Below are 16,958 nucleotides of genomic sequence, written 5' to 3' on the forward strand. Positions count from 1 at the left end.
GAGTGGATGACGCCCGATATGTCAAGGCATCCAAGGATGCCAGTGTGGCATGAACTCTCGGCTGGTGCCTCAGCATCACCTGATTACGCGATGCCTCGCTAACACGACTGTTTGTATACACATAATACCATTCTCTCAATTGAGACAATAGCGCCTACACGGAGCTTCTCTCCGCTTCTAAATCGCGCCATTCTACTGAAAACTCCTCGTCTGTACTACCATCGTAACCCATATTTCCGGCCACGCAGCCAATGGGAGCCTCAGATTGTCCTTCATGGTACTCTCAGTCACCTAGAGATGGCGCATATACCGGAAATAGAGGCGTGCCTGTTTGTAATTGTCGGTGCCTGACAGGCGTCTATCCGTATTGAGACAAGCGGATCAAAGAGACCATCGCAGCGGGAGATAGACCAGATCCACCCAGTATCTGGGTCACTCCCGACCGATCCTCAGCCTCGTCTCTTGACTTTGACCAAGTTCTTGATACCTCACTGCTTCGCTGAACCTCGTCGTTTTGCTGAACCTCTTTGCTGAACCTCTTTGCTGAACCTCTTTGCTTTGCTGATACCTTTCACAATGGCCACTAACACTTTCCAAGACTACTACGCGGACCTCGGTCTCCAGCTTGGCGCTTCCACTGATGCCATCAAGAAGGCATTCCGTGAACTTGCTAAGACACATCATCCCAACAAGACCGGTGTGTCAGATGCCGCTGTCTTTCGCCGCGTTCGTGAAGCCTTCGAACAGCTCACCAACACCGAGTATCGCACCGAATACGACCGCACCTATATGCGTAACAAGTACCAGACTGGCGCTCCCACTGAGCAGAAGAATTATGATGCTGGTAACGAGAACTTTGGTGGCAAAGGCCCCGCCAACTACGAGGCTGGTAGAGCATACGAGTCCGGTAGAGCAAGCCCGCCGCCTCAGAAGCCGTTCCGCAAGCCACACGAGGCAAGTTGGCAGTACTACCTGAGCAGGGAGTATACCACGTGGCAAGAGAAGGACGCCGCCTACCGCATGAGGCACCCTGAGGTCTACGAGACGTATGTAGAATCCATTATCTTCAAAACTGATCTTTGCTGATGCTCTTCCCAGTCTGTTCGAGGGTGGACCCCCGACTCCCAAGTCTGGTGCGAAGGCACATGGCATGGTCGTGCAGATGTCTCACCCCTGCGGCCAACAGACTTGCATCTACGAGAGCACGGCATGGCGTGTTCAGGTTGGCGGTGATGATTTTTGTGTCTTCTGCATGGCCGCTCATACCGGCGGCATGAGATGCCCTGGTTGTGAGGCCCTGGCCTGCAAGACGTAGATACTGAGTCTAATGAATGGGACTTCATTTACCAACTGTGTAATCCCAAACTTCTCTTCATCGTGAATTTCGTCAGAAGCTTACACCCACAAGTACTTCGAGCACGTTCGCGTGAATGCCTCGTACAAGAAAAATAAAATGAACGGGTCTGTAGCCTACATCAGTATGAAAACATGCAAAGTAGATGGCCTAACGTCGACGTAGGCTCTAGGCTGTATCTGAAACCAGCCCCTTTGGTTTCACGCGGCAGCTGCTCGCGAAGCCGCGGTCGGTTGTTCCTGCCGCCCCTGATGGCGCATTGACCCCGCACGTCCAAGGCTGGGCACGACCTTGCATCATTGACGCGCCCAGCCGTCCCACATTTTAGAAACGCCGTGGTGTGTCACTCCACTTATTGACGCGCAAGCCCCTCAAGCCTATCGTCAGCCCGTACCGGGAGGGGACCTCCATGTATGACGCCCGGCGCTGTGCAGCTCCGCGGGTCATGATTGGGATCAGCTTGACCGAGCACAAAGCGGCTATTCTATTCGGGACACCACGAAGTTAGCATGCCGTGTTCGTATTTCCTGTCCTAACAACGTGAGTAGTGGCACGGGACAAGGACACTAATTCGTTCTACACCAATCCATTCCCATTCCATTCACTGGGCCATTCCCTCCCGGAGCTAGTGCTGTTTACAACATCTTGACGCATCGAGACCTTGACCTTCTACATTCCTTTGTGTTTGCTGGACATACACTCAACCACAACCGACCATCGCCCTTCGCTCATTTTCAACAATACAAGTCCACATTCAACATGGACCTTTATCGAGCTACATTCGCCGGATCGCTGGTGCTAAATGCACTTGCTTTCTACCAGTCGCACCGCTCACGTAAGGCGGCCGTCGTGGAGACTGCGACTACGGAAAAAAAAGACGAGCATCAGCATATAGAGCCTGATCTAGAGGGCTTGAGCAAGCTGAAGAAGCGCTTCTTCCCTATTTACTTGCTCGTCAATGCCGCGGACTGGCTCCAAGGACCATACATATACCCTATTTACAAGGGCATGTTCAACCAACCACTCCTTCACAGTTTGAAATGCTAACATATGTGCAGATGAGAAAGGACTCTCCGAAGAGACAGTCGCATTCCTATTCCTGACGGGATTCATCGCCGCCGGCATCTCCGCATCTTTCGTTGGCGCACTCGCAGACCGATATGGGCGCAAGACAGCATGCTTGGGTTACTGCGCTCTGTACTCTCTGTCGTGCGCCACTCTCCTTACCAACAACATCTACATTCTCTTCTTTGGTCGCATCCTCGGTGGTGTTTGCGGTACCGTTCTTTGGAGCGTCTTCGAAAGCTGGCTGGTTGCTGAATTCAACCATCTCATGCTTCCCGACGGCGAGCCCCACCTCAGCGCCATATTCAGCACGATGACCACGTCTAACACGTGTGTGGCTATCGGTGCGGGTATCTTCGCTGAGTGGGCAGTCAGAATGGCAGGCACCGCAAAGGCGCCGTTCATGGCCTCCATTGGGTGCTTGAGTCTGTCCTTCCTTGCCATCTCGAACTTCTGGGGGGAGAACTACGGCTCAAGCAGTCGGAGAGCATCAGAGACTGAGGGGCTGCTCCAGCAGGAGGAGGCCACCCCAGCTCCTCCAGCTACTTCTGCTCTCCGAACCATTCTGCGTGGTATGTTGAAGCATCGTTCCCTGAAGTCACTTTACTAATCGAGTTACAGATCGCAACATTATGATGCTTGCTTTGGTCTCAGGATTCTTCGAAGGATCTCTTTTCTTATTTATCTTCTTCAAGTTTCCAGCGCTGAAGCTCAGCCATAAACTGGCGGGCTCAACAGATGGTGAGCGATCCTATATTCAGCTTATGCCAACAAAAACAGGCTAACACCAGGTAGAACTACCATTTGGTCTCATCTTCGCCATTCTGATGTGTTCGATGATGTTTGGTTCGCTCCTTTACAAACACCTCTCCACGTCTGCCTCACCCGTGCCAGCACAGAAGATGCTCACAGGCATACTTGCACTTTCGTCCGCCTGCTTCTTTGTTCCTGGGCATTTCCGGGACGAGCGCGTCACGCTGTGGTGCTTTTGCATATTTGAGCTGTGCTGCGGAGTTTACTACCCCGCAATGGGCTCTTTAAAGAGCAAGCTTGTTGAAGACGGCTCACGAGCCAGCATTTACGGCATTCTTCGCATTCCACTAAACGTTTTCGTTGTGCTTGCCTTGAGCACTACGAAAGAAGGTAAGCATCGCCGCTTTGTTCGGAACAAAGAGCCTAAAGCTAACAATGAATCCAGGCGAAGCGCATCGCGACACGGTATTCACCACGTGCAGCGTGCTCTTGGTGGCGGCTGCAATTGTCGTTCACAAGACACTGACATGATCTCATCACAGTTTCCACTTTCCTTTTTCGTCCCCCTGCATGGCACTAAAACCGAACATAACCTCGGGAGCACACATCCATCATCAATGAGCCTCGCGTAAAGCGGAGCAGTATCCAAGATAGTCGCATCGCGAAATAGCGATTTACATGTATTATACCCACAGTTCCATTGATAGACACAATCGATCCTATGACATCATGCTTGCGACGCGTCTGGAATGTGCGTCTTGAAACGCGTGCGCCGTGCCTCAGCTGCAGGAGCAGCAAGACAAAGACACGGACGAAACAACCGCTTAATGATGATCAACCGACCCACATCTGCCCCGCCGCCTCATCGTCCGCCGTGCGGCTAATCACCCTCCCCGTCGCCCACTAGTCGCAGTGGCATTCTGACTGGTGCGAAGATAGCGGCGTGAGGCTTGAGCGGGGTTTCGTAACATCCAGGCCGCACGGGTCTTGGACGTTCTTGTTCGATCAATGCTAAATCTGTAACGGGGGTCTTCCTGATGTTTGGTTGTGATAAGCGCTCGGCAGATGTACACGTAACACTGTTGGTCTTTCCGCTGCTCTTGTTTCGCGTGTCCTTGGCATGTCTAAAGGGCCGATGTCCACCATGCCCCCAGACTAGGAGTCGAGTTGTTTGGGGCCTACTTGTCGTGAATCTTCATACACTTGGCTTCACTATTGTTTACTCCCTTTCTTCGCTCTTCTTTCTCCCTTTGTGTACGCTTGACGCGATTGTTACCTCCACCGATTCAACTCGGAGGTCATACATCACGGTCGTTCTTCGACTCAACTCTTCCCACTAATCCCACGTCACTCTTTTCCACCCGTAAAGATGTTGAGGTCTTTCGGTGGTAGGTCCAACTCCGTTGATCCTCTTTGAACACGTGCTAACAAAGTGTACAGCCCGCATATTCGCTGGAATATTCGTCGTCGTTTTCCTAATCGTTATTTTCCATAATGAAGAATCCGCTGGCACGGCACTACTTCCTTACCTCCCCGTCCTCCCATCAACAGGGTCCTCGCAACCCTCTTCCATCCTGCAAGCATGGATAAAAGACCGATCTGCGCTCTCGGAAAAGTCGTGGAAGAAGAGCGTTGAGCTCCGAGACCAGATGGCCAAGTCGCATCCGGACAACCCGAAGATTCCATTCTTCCCCATGGACTTCCTCAAATACCCCTTCACAATCTGGGACTTCTTCCCACCAACATGGACATGCCCCCACGACATCCAGCGCGTCGGCAGACTCGGCGATGGAGGAAAATGGGTATGCGGAATGAACATCTACGAGAGTCTCCCCGCGCCCAAATCCGCTTCCGCCACCATCGGATCGCAAGAGCCGCTCGTGGATGCGCAAGACGGTCTCGTCATGTACAGCTTCGGCATCAACGGCGAATCCTCCTTCGAAGCTGAGATGCTCGAACGCGTGCCCAGCGCTCGCATCTGGGGCTACGACTTCTCCGTCGACTCGTGGGGTCCACAAATCGCCGAGAAGCACCGCCATAAAACCTTCTTCAAGAAGGTCGGCTTAGGCAAGGAGGACAAGCACGAGTCCGACCCACCATTCTGGACCCTGCCCAGTCTGATGAAGCAAAACAACCACACCTACATCGATATTCTGAAAATCGATATCGAAGGCAGCGAATACGACGCTCTAGACACGATGATGAATGCTTTCGACAACATGAAGACTGCATCTGGAAAGTCTGTCCTGCCCATCGGCCAGGTCATGATTGAACTACATCTCGGCGACGGCATCAACCTCGAAAACTCGGGCGGCGGCGGCAGCGTAGACTTTGGCCGCTTCAGGTCATGGTGGGAGAGGCTCGAGCGCATGGGTATGCGACCCGTGTGGATGGAGATTAACCTTTTTGCTGTTACCCTGGGTAAGAGCAAAGCAAACCCGAGATGTACGGAGTACGTCTGGGTCAATGCCAAAGATCAGCGAAGTGTTCTTTGGAATGTATAAATAGCATCTGCTTCGGCAGCAGGATGAGTGGCGTTTGGAGCTTGACTCCGGCATCTTAGATATGACGTTCAGCCAATTCATCCCTTTTTTCCTCGTTGACGAAACGTGTTCTTGATTGAGGCGTAGGTTACTGGTGATGTCGTTGTACTTTCCTTAGAAACGCCGAGTTCGAGAACTGCCGTGCCTGAGGATGACGCTGATGTCAGATTGACGCTTGCCTGGATACGATCTAGCGCCTAGCTCTCCGCGCCGCTCTCAGGTGCTCACAGTGCTACTTCTCGTAACCCGCCATCTTTTCATCACGAACAAACCCCAAGACAAACAAAGACACATGTGACAACGCCAACAGAAGTCCGCCCCGCCCCATGCAAGACGTCCAGGCCCTAACAAGCCTTGTCGCAAGCCTCCCACCAGCGCCTCACATGCTGCACCCATGCCCGGGCAGCTAACGTTTCGGCGCCGAACACCGTCTGCGTTACAAGATCGAGCCTCGCAATCAACCCGAGATTGTAAGCATTTCACCCGAATAATCCTATGCAACCAGTGTTGTTAATATTGTGGTTCTGCGGATCCGCTGAGTATGATCGAAAGCTCCCACTCGGAGATTGGAAGATCATAATCAGAGAGGGGTGTTGATACCGCGGTTGGAACTAAGCCGTGATTAGACTTCCCCATGGGGCCGCTATCTTGAGCCGTTGCGCCCTCGTCGAGATCAAGGTCTAATATCCGAGGAGAGACCGGCAGTAAGCCCTAGGCATGGAAGTTTGGAAGTGTAGAACTTCCTGCGCATTACGCCACATAAGCTCCGCTTAATTGACGGTTCATGGATCCGTAGTGCCAACTGCGAGATCTGGGCTCTCACGACTCGTCTGAAACCATGCCAAGCGCCGAGACGTTAGTAGACCACCGCTTCTAGAAGTCTGGCTGCCCGGGGAGAAGTATGAAGGACGGACTGCTGAATTGCGAAGGTTCTGCAAGGACGGCGTTCAAAACGATGTCCAAACGGAACGATATACCTCAGTTTGAAGAGACAATCATCAAGAGCTTCGCGAAGGTGTTGCGACAATATCTGAGTAGACCGCTTTTGATGCGGGCCGGGCCGACGCCGTTTGGAAGGGTACACGTGTGCTACAGAGAAGATCCAACGGGGTTTGTAATGCGAGGTGAGTGCGATGCGTTGTCTTGCTCATCTATTTCTTGACCAAGAATGCAAATCGCATCTACGAGTCCATCACATCTCCATGAGCCGCAACGGGGAGGAAAAGCAAACCTTTAATGAATATCGGTGTATTGAAGCCTCGTTCCAATGGACATGATCGTGATCTGTACTACTCACCGCTACCAAGTCCACTCCCAAAGATCTTATCTACCCTGGTCGCTCTCTCCCATACTACCTCTCCCCTTCCGTCTTCTCCACCCTTCTTCTTGAAGTACAGTATGCGATGCTGAGGAATAAACTCCTCATCCGTCTGTTCCGTCTTCCATTTCTCGAGACCGGTTTCCTTCGCGCCCAAAAAGCGGTCCTCGTATCCAATAATATAATCGCTCGGATCAAGACTCGGGTCCCAGCGTAAACGGTTGAGCACATCGGATGCAGGTCGTAGTTTGGTTCTTGAAAGAGGTGTTGAAGTGGGCTTGGGGCGCTGGGGTATCGTGCGCTGAGGCTTGGTCTCATCGGCGTTTTCGAGGTCTTCATCGACCTCTTCTTCATCGTCGGAGTCTGAATCCATGTCTACGGCGTAGACACCCCATTCTCGATCGTCCAGTCGCAAGCTCTTGACGTTGCTAGATTTTACCAGCGAAGCATCGATCCATGAAGTGCTTGCGTCGAAGTTCTTCTCGTCGGTCCGCAGCTGCGTCAAGAAACGGTCCAGTACCTTTTCCAGAGCTTGTTTGGCCAGTTGCTTGTCGTCCGCGCTATGTACTGAGACGGCTTTCTCGGATTTCGAGAGGCCGATCAGGTAGCATCCCTGGTACTCCTTGCCTTCGTCCACGTCATTCGAATTGCTGTCGACGAAGCGAGCTGGCCAAATCTGCACTTCTGACTTAGGTATGGCTTTGTGAATGTCTACCATGGTTAGTAAGATAATTGCGCAATAGATGCACATAGCAGATTGCTTACCTATGACGAGCGAGATGCATCGAGACTCGACCCAACCGACGAGACTCTTGCCCTTTGCCAATGTGCGGCCCCAAAACTGAATGTCAACCTTGATGAAGTTGTTGTAGTTGCGGAGAAACTCTGCAGCTCCATGAGGGAGTTGCAACTCTAGTTCTGGAGCAGATGGTGCACCGAAGAACGCATCCCACTTCATTCCAGGCTCGCATAGCTGCTTCTCGGCGGTCTTGAATGCCTCGACCAGCAATTGCAGGCCAGGAACTGTAGCTGTATGAGCGATGTTCGAGTTGGGTGCGTGATAACCCAACACCACCATCGGCTCTCTTGCACTGCGATAATAGCGCGGCCTCTTCTTGTGGAATATGGCATCGTAGACCATGTCGTTTGTCCAATCGAATTTAGCGTAGTGACTAAAGAAACTCGCAATGATTTCTGCAGCTGTAACTGGGCCAGCATCATGCCCAAGTCTTTTGCAGACCCAGGAGAGCATGAGCGTGATGTGTACACCTCCAAGGAACCCGAACTTCGCACTATACATGCCGCGCTGGACAGCCCATAGCTTGATGGAACGATAAGCTAGGCGGAATGCAGAAAGCGAAGGCAATGTACGTTGAATGTGTAGCAAATCGCGGTAAGGCTTGAGCTTGCGGAGTGAGAGAATAGACAGGTTGAAAATGGGATCGGATGCTGGGATGTTCCGGAACTCATGCCACCTAGTTGCTGAATCTTAGCAGTGCTATATCACAATCGTTCCATGAGACTCACCTCTCGACGACCTGGGGTGCAGGACAATATTGCAGATCAATCAATATGCCGTTGACGGACAGTTCGAGCATGGTGCCGGTACTGGCCTCAACCTTCCGCAAGATCCTGACACCTTTAGCTTCTGCTTTGGCAAGTCGTTGCCGAGCGAGCCGGAAAAAGGTCTTAGAGCTAATGGTGCCGATACAAAGGCAGTCGATGTCCGAGTCTGCAGTCCATACACCCAGGGCGTACGAACCAACTGGCACTATAACCAATGGTATATCAGGTTGCGCTGGTTCTCCATCATCTGATGTACCCAGTAGTATGTGCTGGAGGCTTGCAAGTGCGTCGCGCCAGTCGCTCGCTTGATCTTCGTTCGGGAACATGCCGTGGGTTTCGAGCACGGAAACGAGGCTCGTACTCTCTGCCAAAGCTCCGTTCACTCGCTTGTGTTCAACGGCAGGCTGATTTGACGAGGCTGCTTCATTCCCGGTGCTCGCTACCGCTTCGTTCACCTTTATCTTCGCTCTTACTCCGTAATGGTCACTAGCTGCGACCTGTACACCGTCGATCATCTCCGGAACGCCGAAATGGTTGAAGCGGTCTATGCGAAGTGAGTCCTGCGGCCGAAATAGTATCCTATCGTAGCGCTGTGGTCGATCGTGAGAAGTCGTAGTCGTTCCTGCGGCAAGTCGGTTATTCTGGGGATCGAATGTCGCACCCTCTTCGCCCTCGAACAAATCTCCGGATGCAATTGTACTTGGTTCGTCCACTCCTTCCACGCGTGCAACAGACCAGGCATCAGATAGCCCAGCTTCCCGGATCTCGGCCTCAACCGTTGCTAATAGGGATACAGTCTCCCTGGATATGGACTGGCCCTTGATAGAGGTCTCAATGGTGTAAGTCGACGTCACTAGGTTGAAATCCCCTGCGATGACCCATGGCTCGCTTCCATAGTGTTGTTCTAGGTAACGTGTCAGAGTCCCCATCTGGGCTTTCTTAGTAGCGACTGAGCCATCAGTAAGACCGGCAGTCAAATGGACTCCAGCGACAACTAAGCTTCCCAAGCCCCTAAACCTAGATGCCGTAACGCCTCTCAATTGCGCAACGAGAGCACTCTTGTGTTTGCGATGGAAGGGGACTGAATGCCAGCTGAAAGGGTAGCGGCTCAGAATGACGACGTTTCGCAGACTGGGGAGAGGGCCCAGATCGTTCTGGCATGGCGGACCATGCGAAACGAATGGGTATCTTTGTGCAACATCCTGACGAGTAAAAAGTAGATAGTCGAGAAAGTCGTCGGAGACCTCTTGCAACACTAATACGTCGGCTGTCGCTTGTTCGGATAGAATAGTGTCTACGACCAACGGATCGCGGTCATGATCTGGCGGATACTCCGTGTCCACCAGGACATTGTAACTCGAAACAGTGATTTCCATCACTTCAGCCTCGCTCTTGTCCTCACCTGTATGCGGCAACCATCTAGATTCGTTGGGGTTAAAGTAGAGAGCTGGTTCTTCGCGCACCTCTTGGTTCTCAGGTACAGATTCTTGCTGGTTTTCATCGCCATCCGATCGAAGCGCGGGCGGATTCAGGTTGGGTAGCTTCACCCAGTGGTCCGGAATATGAGGTCTCCAAACATCGCCTGGAGCCCCAATATCGATAGTTCCATACAATCGCATGTAATCTGTGGATTGTGCGCCAGTCGTTCTCTCGCGGATCAGGATAGCAAGCGTGCCGACGCGGAAGTGCACATGTGGCAGTCTTTGAGCCTTGGCTAGGAGGTAGGACTGCGAGAGTAGAGGATTGCCCTGTGTTTGACCGATGGTGAGGTGGGGTGTGAATCGGGAAGGGCCTTGGCCCAAAGCTTGCAGTACAGTCGTACGCAGCGAGACGAGAGGCGAGTCGCCCTCACCACCGTCATCGGTACCAAGAAACACGGTGAAGTTGTTCTTTTGAACGAAACCACCCGCTTGAGCCAGTTCTACATCGATGGGTGTCTCTTGAGTTAACTGCTGTGCCAAGTACCCTTGAATCTGCTCCTGTGCTTTTGGAAGCTGCTCTGGTGCAACGAAAGGGTATACGAGGTTGATGTGAGGTGGCCACTAAAGAATTGAAAGACCCTAGTCAATGTGTGCTTTCTCTAGGTCTAGGGCATATATAACTCACCTTCCCATAAGCCTTATCGTAAAGTTCCCGCAGCTGATCTACGTGACCGCATTGAGAGGCGGGCGGGATGATGCACAACGCTGTATCGTATGAAGTCGTTGATATCCGCGCTGGAGGAGAGGTATGATCGGCAGTCGCCATGTCAGAAGAATAAAATGAGATGCAGAGAAAAGAATTGAAAGGGGTATGCCGAGTAAGTCAGAAAGGATTCTAACGTCTAATGATTCTGGTCTCTTGTAAGTGTACGGCCATCTTTATGTCTTGTACAAGAGACACGCTCAAACACTTTACTCCACTCCGTGAATCAGCCTGCTTCCCAATCAGGCGATACATATGACTCCTGGGGTTCTTAAGCCTCATGCACGAGGCGCAGGCCGGGTGAGCGAAGATGAGTCATTTGCGCTAACCAAAACGAAGCGATGACTACCTTCACAGCTGCGTGCCGTGCTTCGCGAACGCACGCAGTCGAACCTGTATCGCGGAGGTATGTGTAACAGCATGGAGCGTACCGCAAGGTGACTCAAACAAAGTCGGGCCTGTTCATGCCAGGGCGAGATGATGGCTGTGTGGGAAAGCTCTCATCGGCCCGAGGCCCAAGTGGGGTTGCGCCTGCGCCTCACAGGCTGCGGTGCCCGGGCACTACGAACAATCGATCCAACCTTCCCGCACATAACGTTGTTGCAACCTCTGCCAGCCAGCAGCTATGGTCGGCTTCCTGGATCTACCGAGCGAACTAATTTTCATTATCATCGACCTCGTGCTCTCGTCCCCTGCCATTTTACCGAAGAACGGCACGCGTCATCGGCCCAGCTACCCAACACAATCACGCAACTTGTACTGTGTACCGAGCCTGAACTATTTGAAAGATTCAGGGGTTCTGAGCCTTCTACTAACTAGTCACCGAATGTATCGCGAGACCAAAGAATTTCTTTCAAAAGCACCACGGAACTTCGAGGTCGATATTGCGGTCATTGATGACCACTGGTTCTGGCCGACAAGGCGCGTTGTTCCCTTGCGCAAGCTTGAAGGAACCATCGAGAGATTAGACATCAACATTATCCCGTGCTGTACCGCAGAAGAACGGCATTTGCAGACGAACTGGGATCAGGGTCCAGTGGACTTGTCTACTTTCCACTCACTTCTCTCGGCGGGACTGATGTCCCCACTGACTCGCTTCTTAGTCGAAAATGATGCGGAAAGCCCTACATCACAAGGTTCCCAGGGCTTGGAAACATGGATCGACCCACCGTTGGATGAACACTTCGATAATGGCCGGAACCCACCTGTTAATCGAATTGATACTATGACTATTAACTTCGATTCGGGGAGGTATGGAAACGGCAATGGAGCCATTGGGCTTACAGACATACCGTTCCGTAAGACTAAAGGCCTAGCGCATCTCAACTTTGAGCAGCTGTACCCAGTCGACTTCGCAAAATCAGCAACCTACCTTCGCGAAGTGAGCAGATACATTGATGAGTGGACACTGGTCAATTATGGCACAAGGAGATCAGCGAGAAAGATCAGGAAGATACAATTCTACCTCGATGGAAAGATGTCGAGAGAACTGAATACAGAGGTATGACGGCCAAGCTGCCCCGCAAGACGACACGATGTGGAACTCACAAACAATCCCAACGGCATACAACATCAGCGATATCTGGTCCATTAGATCTAGTCAACAAGCTTACCTTCGGCACCATGGCTATGGTACCACCTCATACAAGGAAAATTCTGAACCCCTATCTCCTAGAAGTCTACATTACCTTAGAGCTTCGTTAATATTAGCTCTTAAGCTAACGTAGGCGGCAGAGCATCTGTTCACAGTTTTCCTTGTATGAGGCGGTACTGTCAGCTCAGCGCATTACCATCTCTCGGGATATCAAGCGGCTTTGAGGCGGTGACGACTTCATAGGGAACAGCATTTGCTGCATCGATTCGAACGTCACTTCCAAAACAGGAGGGCTAGGATGCATTCCAAATGTTTGACCGTATAAAGCGCAAGGCTTGACCCGCCCTCCGGACAGCACCAAGCGATGCGGAATGATATTTGGATGCGAATGCGATTAGCGCTCAACAAAATTGGCAGAGCGAGCATGCAGAAGTTCCTCGCACAATCACTTCTTGACCGAATCAAGGAGCATTCTGATCACTCTATGCTCGCGCAATCTGGTTTTCATGCGAGAATCGATTAGCGGAATCCTAGCCTGTTCATAGCTTGGAACTGCAGAAACAAGCTCCAACGCGATCACCGCCAAAAGCAATTGCCCACCGGTGGGATCGTCATTTCACAATGATCAGCCCCGGGATCGAGCGATGCGGCAGCCACGACGGGTATGCTATTGGAGATCGGCAAGGTTCTGACGCGCACTGAACTGGTTGCCCACACATGGCATTCCCTCGAAACACGGTTGAGAAAAAGCATGGAATGTTTTTAGTGACGTACTTGCCTTCAATACGTTAGCACCACATTAGCGACATCACGTGCATTGATATTCAATCACCAATCACGCCTATGTTGTGGCTTGTCTTTCGGCAGCTACCCAATGTAATGACGCACCGAGCAAGCGCAAGGGCAAAACGCCTTTGTCATGGAACCAGCCCAAGCAAAATCTCCGCGGTTCCAGGTTTGATGTGGATGCGGAGTGGCTGGAAGCGAAGCTGACGGTGACGGTGAGTGACGATTGTGTCGAATGCGTAAGAGGGGTCTGGTCTTCGTGTCTCATCATACTTCACCCATCTCCAGGGCTATAAGACACTTGCTACACTTGCTCTCCCTTTCTCAAACACTCAGCAAAACTCATCAATCCATCCTAAGGTTAATTCCATCAACGTCAACACTTCTTACACCAACATGGCTCGTACACAGGGCCCCATTGACGGCCCAGTCGATTACCCAGCCGTCGACAAGCGCGAGCAAACTGGACTTTTGACGCGTTTTGTTCCCGAAAAGTTGAAAAACACGTCGTTTTACCGTTGGTTCTTGCGATTCACTCGCCTACTCCAATTCATCTCTTCAGTGGTCTCCCTCGGTATCTTTTCTCAACGACTCTACAAAGTATACCGCCTTGTGAACAGCGTCAAAACGAGCCGCGGAGTAAACGGTAGCTTTGGTGCCGTTGAGGGCATCCTCGCAGCTGCTGTACTATACACCCTCTTAACAATCTTGCTATCTTGTATCAAGAAGTCTGCGAACCCGGGAGGTAGGACTCTCCGGTGGATCTGGGTACTTCTCGACCTAGCGTTTGTTGGTGCGTTTATTGCTGTGGCAGTGTTGACACGCCCGGACGGTGGCCTCGCTGGTGCGAAGCACTGCTACAATCCTAGACGTCTGGCAAATGGCAGTTCTCCCAACACCATCACTGGGGAGACAGCCAGCCGCGATGACTCTTGCAACCTCCCGTGGGGAACTTTCATCCTAGCAATTATCAGCACGCAAGTTTTCCGTTTCCCAGAATTCCGGAAACATCTTCTAACTATCTACCAGGCTCCTCCATGCCATTACCGCTTCTTTCCACGAGATTCGAGAACATCGCCGAAACAACAGGCTCGAGAAAGAGAAGGCTGTTCACCCACAAAACGAGGCGGCGCTGTAGGCGTTTCATGCCATATGCGCAGCCCACTTGTGGCTGTGTAAGACCATAAGGCTTGGAGGGTGTGAGGCACAGATGAGGTGTGCGGCATACAATTCTTTCACAAGTATAACGAATCAACACACATGTATACCCATAGTGCATCAGCCCAATCCTTGATGCACTATATTTTCACGAAAGTTTTGTTCAGCGATGGCGCAACTGGGTCGGAGTTTCTGTAACCGCTGGGCTAAAGAGTCCGTCATTCAAATAATAATAACACATGAAGTACATGTTTCTACTCGAAAGTGCCTGTTAATTTGGGATGCCATTGCTCGAAGTAACAACGCAACTAGGTGTGGGAAGACTTTGTGTCGCATAGATACTGCTAGATCTTAACAACTAGACGGTTGCTAAAGTTATGTGTACTCATAGCTCAGAATTTTCTGCATAGAATGCGACACGAATTATAGGCCCTCCTAGTGACGCTGAACATTTTGAAGAGCCTCCCATTGGCCTATGAATCGCTCAATACAGCCTTTTCGAAACCTTCCGCGAACTCTCTCGCTGAAGAGATTGCTCCAAACCAATACCCGCCTCTGGCGTCCTTGCCAACACAATTTCCCACGCCTCCTGGACCTTTACCCAGACCGTTTACCCGTCTATCATTGCCATATACACTAATGTACGTAGGCCTTCCTTTAGTCGGCCTAATCGTCGACCCATCCCCATCATCTTTGTCAGAAACAACGGCAGCGCTAAAATCCGTCTCGAACAACTTCGCCTTTGCCCAATTCGAGAACACGAAAACCACCGGCGCCATCTGCGCATCTGCCGGCGGCGTAGCTTTCTGCTGTCCGCTGCGGCTAGCACGCTGCGAAGCTTCCACAGCCTCTCTAGTCCCCTGCTCAACGAGGTCTTTGCGAATACGAGCCGCAATATGACCCAATGGCATACTGAGAAACTGCTGTACGCTGAATGGGGAGATGATTCCTGCTGTGCAGTTTGCTACATATGCTTTTCCTCTGGGAATCAAGGCTTCGTACTTGGATGAAGAAGTCGATAACACGTCTCGCATGCCCAAGACGTTCAGGATTACAATGGGTCGAACGGGTCGGGAGTTGAGAAGAGAGGTATTGGTGGATACAAGATGCCGGATTAACCACGCTGAGAAGATGTCGCCGTCTGAGAGGAAGGGCTTTGGTGCGGAAGATGTCGTGGTGTTGTAAGTGATTTGGGAGGCGTCGAGAGAGGTGAGATCGCGCGTTGCTTCAGTTCGCAGGCGAGTCATGTAGTCTGCAGGCATGTAGAGCATGCGGCCGTTCTGCATTGTTTCCAGTCTGAAGAACTGGGAGTAGAGGTATGCGAACGTTGCTCTGGGGTCTACCAAGCGTGAAAGCCAGGTCTTGAGGTTTGACAGCACCATCCAGATTTGAGACTGCGCCTCCTCTTGCACCTGCGCATGAGCGGTACTCGTACCCTCTGCGTCCTGGTTGTCTTCGTCGAGAGGAGCTCCAAGTTGCTCCAATGGATCGAAATCGTAGCCCCAGAATTCTGGTACATCGTCGTCTCTTCCTTCCAGTACCGCTGTCCACGCTCTTAGTAAAGTCTGTCGTCCCATCGCGTCGAGAAGCGTGTGTAGCCACGTCAGGGTAACAAGTGACGCATCCTTGAAGCTCGCTACATGTAAACCTAACTGCGCTTTATCATCGTAGAGCCAGTCATCGAGGAATACAGTACCATCCTTTGCACGCGTAATCTCGCGTAGCGACTCTCGAATGTCGAAGACTTGGATTCTGTCGTTACGCTCGTCTGCACAAGGGAATTGGCGACCAATAGGGTGATCCTTTAATTTGGTGTTGTAGGTCTCATGGGTGAAGTTGACTGGTGGGCGCTCTTTGGTGTACTGTGTTGGTATGTGGTATTCCAATTTGTCGTTGCTGGTGTTGAGGCGCAGTCGCGCTCCCAACTTCCTCCAGCCCGGCTTCTCCAGCAATCTCCATAATGCGTCGACAAGCTTCTGCTCATCGATAACATCGTCAAAACACATTGTGAATTCGATTGATATGTTTCTGTTTTGCTCCGTGTCGTCGCGGCTGTGAAGTGGGATGACGAGATCCGTGGGTATAGGCGGAGGAGCGACTCGCTGCCTAATGAAGTAGTTCGATAGAAAGGACATGTTTGAGAGTGTGAAATCTATCACTGGGTGCCTCACAGAAGAAGGAAAGGAGGATGAACCGATGTCCTGTCATTTTTGGTGCGTATAGATACTTCAAATATATGTCTTGCGTGTAAGCGACCCGAAACCAAATGCATGTGCCTTAAGCAAAACGGTATCTCACGTGAGAGGTCTCGGATAGTCGATTGCACATCGCTTGTACTCCTTACATTCGCATTGAAGGGCGTTCAGACGTGCGCCTACCAGCAGTAAGAGTGCCAATCATATGTCCCTGGTCTCGATGAAGGGCTAGGATTAAGTAGCCTACCGGCTGAATGTGGGTAGTTTCGCATTAAGGCTTACTATACGCCAAGCCTTGCATACCAGTTAGCGGGATCTCGGGAGAGTCTAATCCCCGACTTGCCGGCAAGTCGAACTGTGCGAAGGTCGTGGCGGATTGAAAAAAGTCCGAGAGTTTCCTGAGACCGTATCAACGGACAACATTCGCCGTCGCCTGCAGCCT

The 16,958-nt window shown here is 51.6% G+C and overlaps 7 protein-coding genes across 7 annotated transcripts; 5 read left to right on the forward strand and 2 right to left on the reverse strand.

The window, feature by feature from the left end:
• Positions 1–81: 81 nt before the first annotated feature.
• BKA58DRAFT_383634 (DnaJ domain-containing protein) lies at positions 82–1,503 on the forward strand. Its single transcript, XM_046170194.1, is given in 2 exon segments — positions 82–513; positions 527–1,503. The coding sequence occupies 1 exon segment, from the start codon at positions 577–579 to the stop codon at positions 1,084–1,086; it is 510 nt and encodes a 169-aa protein (XP_046026783.1). The 5' UTR covers positions 82–513; positions 527–576; the 3' UTR covers positions 1,087–1,503.
• A 168-nt stretch (positions 1,504–1,671) lies between these two features.
• BKA58DRAFT_429058 (uncharacterized protein) lies at positions 1,672–3,903 on the forward strand. The gene is made up of 5 exons (XM_046173030.1): positions 1,672–2,360; positions 2,413–2,991; positions 3,041–3,160; positions 3,215–3,562; positions 3,618–3,903. Exons 1-5 carry the CDS (start codon positions 2,114–2,116, stop codon positions 3,701–3,703), a joined length of 1,380 nt encoding a protein of 459 aa, XP_046026784.1. The 5' UTR covers positions 1,672–2,113; the 3' UTR covers positions 3,704–3,903.
• Positions 3,904–4,541: 638 nt separating this feature from the next.
• On the forward strand, positions 4,542–5,676 carry BKA58DRAFT_439275 (methyltransferase domain-containing protein; the record flags this gene model as incomplete). Its single annotated transcript, XM_046173673.1, has 2 exons — positions 4,542–4,560; positions 4,613–5,676. The coding sequence occupies 2 exons, from the start codon at positions 4,542–4,544 to the stop codon at positions 5,674–5,676; spliced, it is 1,083 nt and encodes a 360-aa protein (XP_046026785.1).
• A 1,328-nt stretch (positions 5,677–7,004) lies between these two features.
• On the reverse strand, positions 7,005–10,846 carry BKA58DRAFT_312384 (uncharacterized protein; the record flags this gene model as incomplete). Its single annotated transcript, XM_046167374.1, has 4 exons — positions 7,005–7,744; positions 7,799–8,508; positions 8,561–10,641; positions 10,706–10,846. 4 exons carry the CDS (start codon positions 10,844–10,846, stop codon positions 7,005–7,007), a joined length of 3,672 nt encoding a protein of 1,223 aa, XP_046026786.1.
• A 562-nt stretch (positions 10,847–11,408) lies between these two features.
• BKA58DRAFT_439277 (uncharacterized protein) lies at positions 11,409–12,290 on the forward strand (the record flags this gene model as incomplete). The annotated part of the gene is made up of 1 exon (XM_046173674.1): positions 11,409–12,290. The coding sequence occupies one exon, from the start codon at positions 11,409–11,411 to the stop codon at positions 12,288–12,290; it is 882 nt and encodes a 293-aa protein (XP_046026787.1).
• A 1,269-nt stretch (positions 12,291–13,559) lies between these two features.
• BKA58DRAFT_411035 (uncharacterized protein) lies at positions 13,560–14,301 on the forward strand (the record flags this gene model as incomplete). Its single annotated transcript, XM_046172269.1, has 2 exons — positions 13,560–14,140; positions 14,193–14,301. 2 exons carry the CDS (start codon positions 13,560–13,562, stop codon positions 14,299–14,301), a joined length of 690 nt encoding a protein of 229 aa, XP_046026788.1.
• A 282-nt stretch (positions 14,302–14,583) lies between these two features.
• On the reverse strand, positions 14,584–16,932 carry BKA58DRAFT_162573 (uncharacterized protein). Its single transcript, XM_046165000.1, has one exon. The coding sequence runs from the start codon at positions 16,454–16,456 to the stop codon at positions 14,795–14,797; it is 1,662 nt and encodes a 553-aa protein (XP_046026789.1). The 5' UTR covers positions 16,457–16,932; the 3' UTR covers positions 14,584–14,794.
• Positions 16,933–16,958: the final 26 nt, after the last annotated feature.

Source organism: Alternaria rosae (genome assembly GCF_020736505.1).
Source record: "Alternaria rosae strain MPI-PUGE-AT-0040 chromosome Unknown BKA58scaffold_4, whole genome shotgun sequence".
Taxonomy (NCBI): Eukaryota; Fungi; Ascomycota; class Dothideomycetes; order Pleosporales; family Pleosporaceae; genus Alternaria; species Alternaria rosae.

Coding starts and splice junctions, on each gene's coding strand:
- BKA58DRAFT_429058 (XM_046173030.1), top strand. CDS start 2,114: ATGGACCTTTATCGAGCTACATTCGCCGGATCGCTGGTGCTAAATGCA. Junction 2,361..2,412: donor CATATACCCTATTTACAAGG/GCATGTTCAACC, acceptor ACATATGTGCAG/ATGAGAAAGGACTCTCCGAA. Junction 3,161..3,214: donor ACTGGCGGGCTCAACAGATG/GTGAGCGATCCT, acceptor AACACCAGGTAG/AACTACCATTTGGTCTCATC.
- BKA58DRAFT_162573 (XM_046165000.1), bottom strand. CDS start 16,456: ATGTCCTTTCTATCGAACTACTTCATTAGGCAGCGAGTCGCTCCTCCG.
- BKA58DRAFT_383634 (XM_046170194.1), top strand. CDS start 577: ATGGCCACTAACACTTTCCAAGACTACTACGCGGACCTCGGTCTCCAG.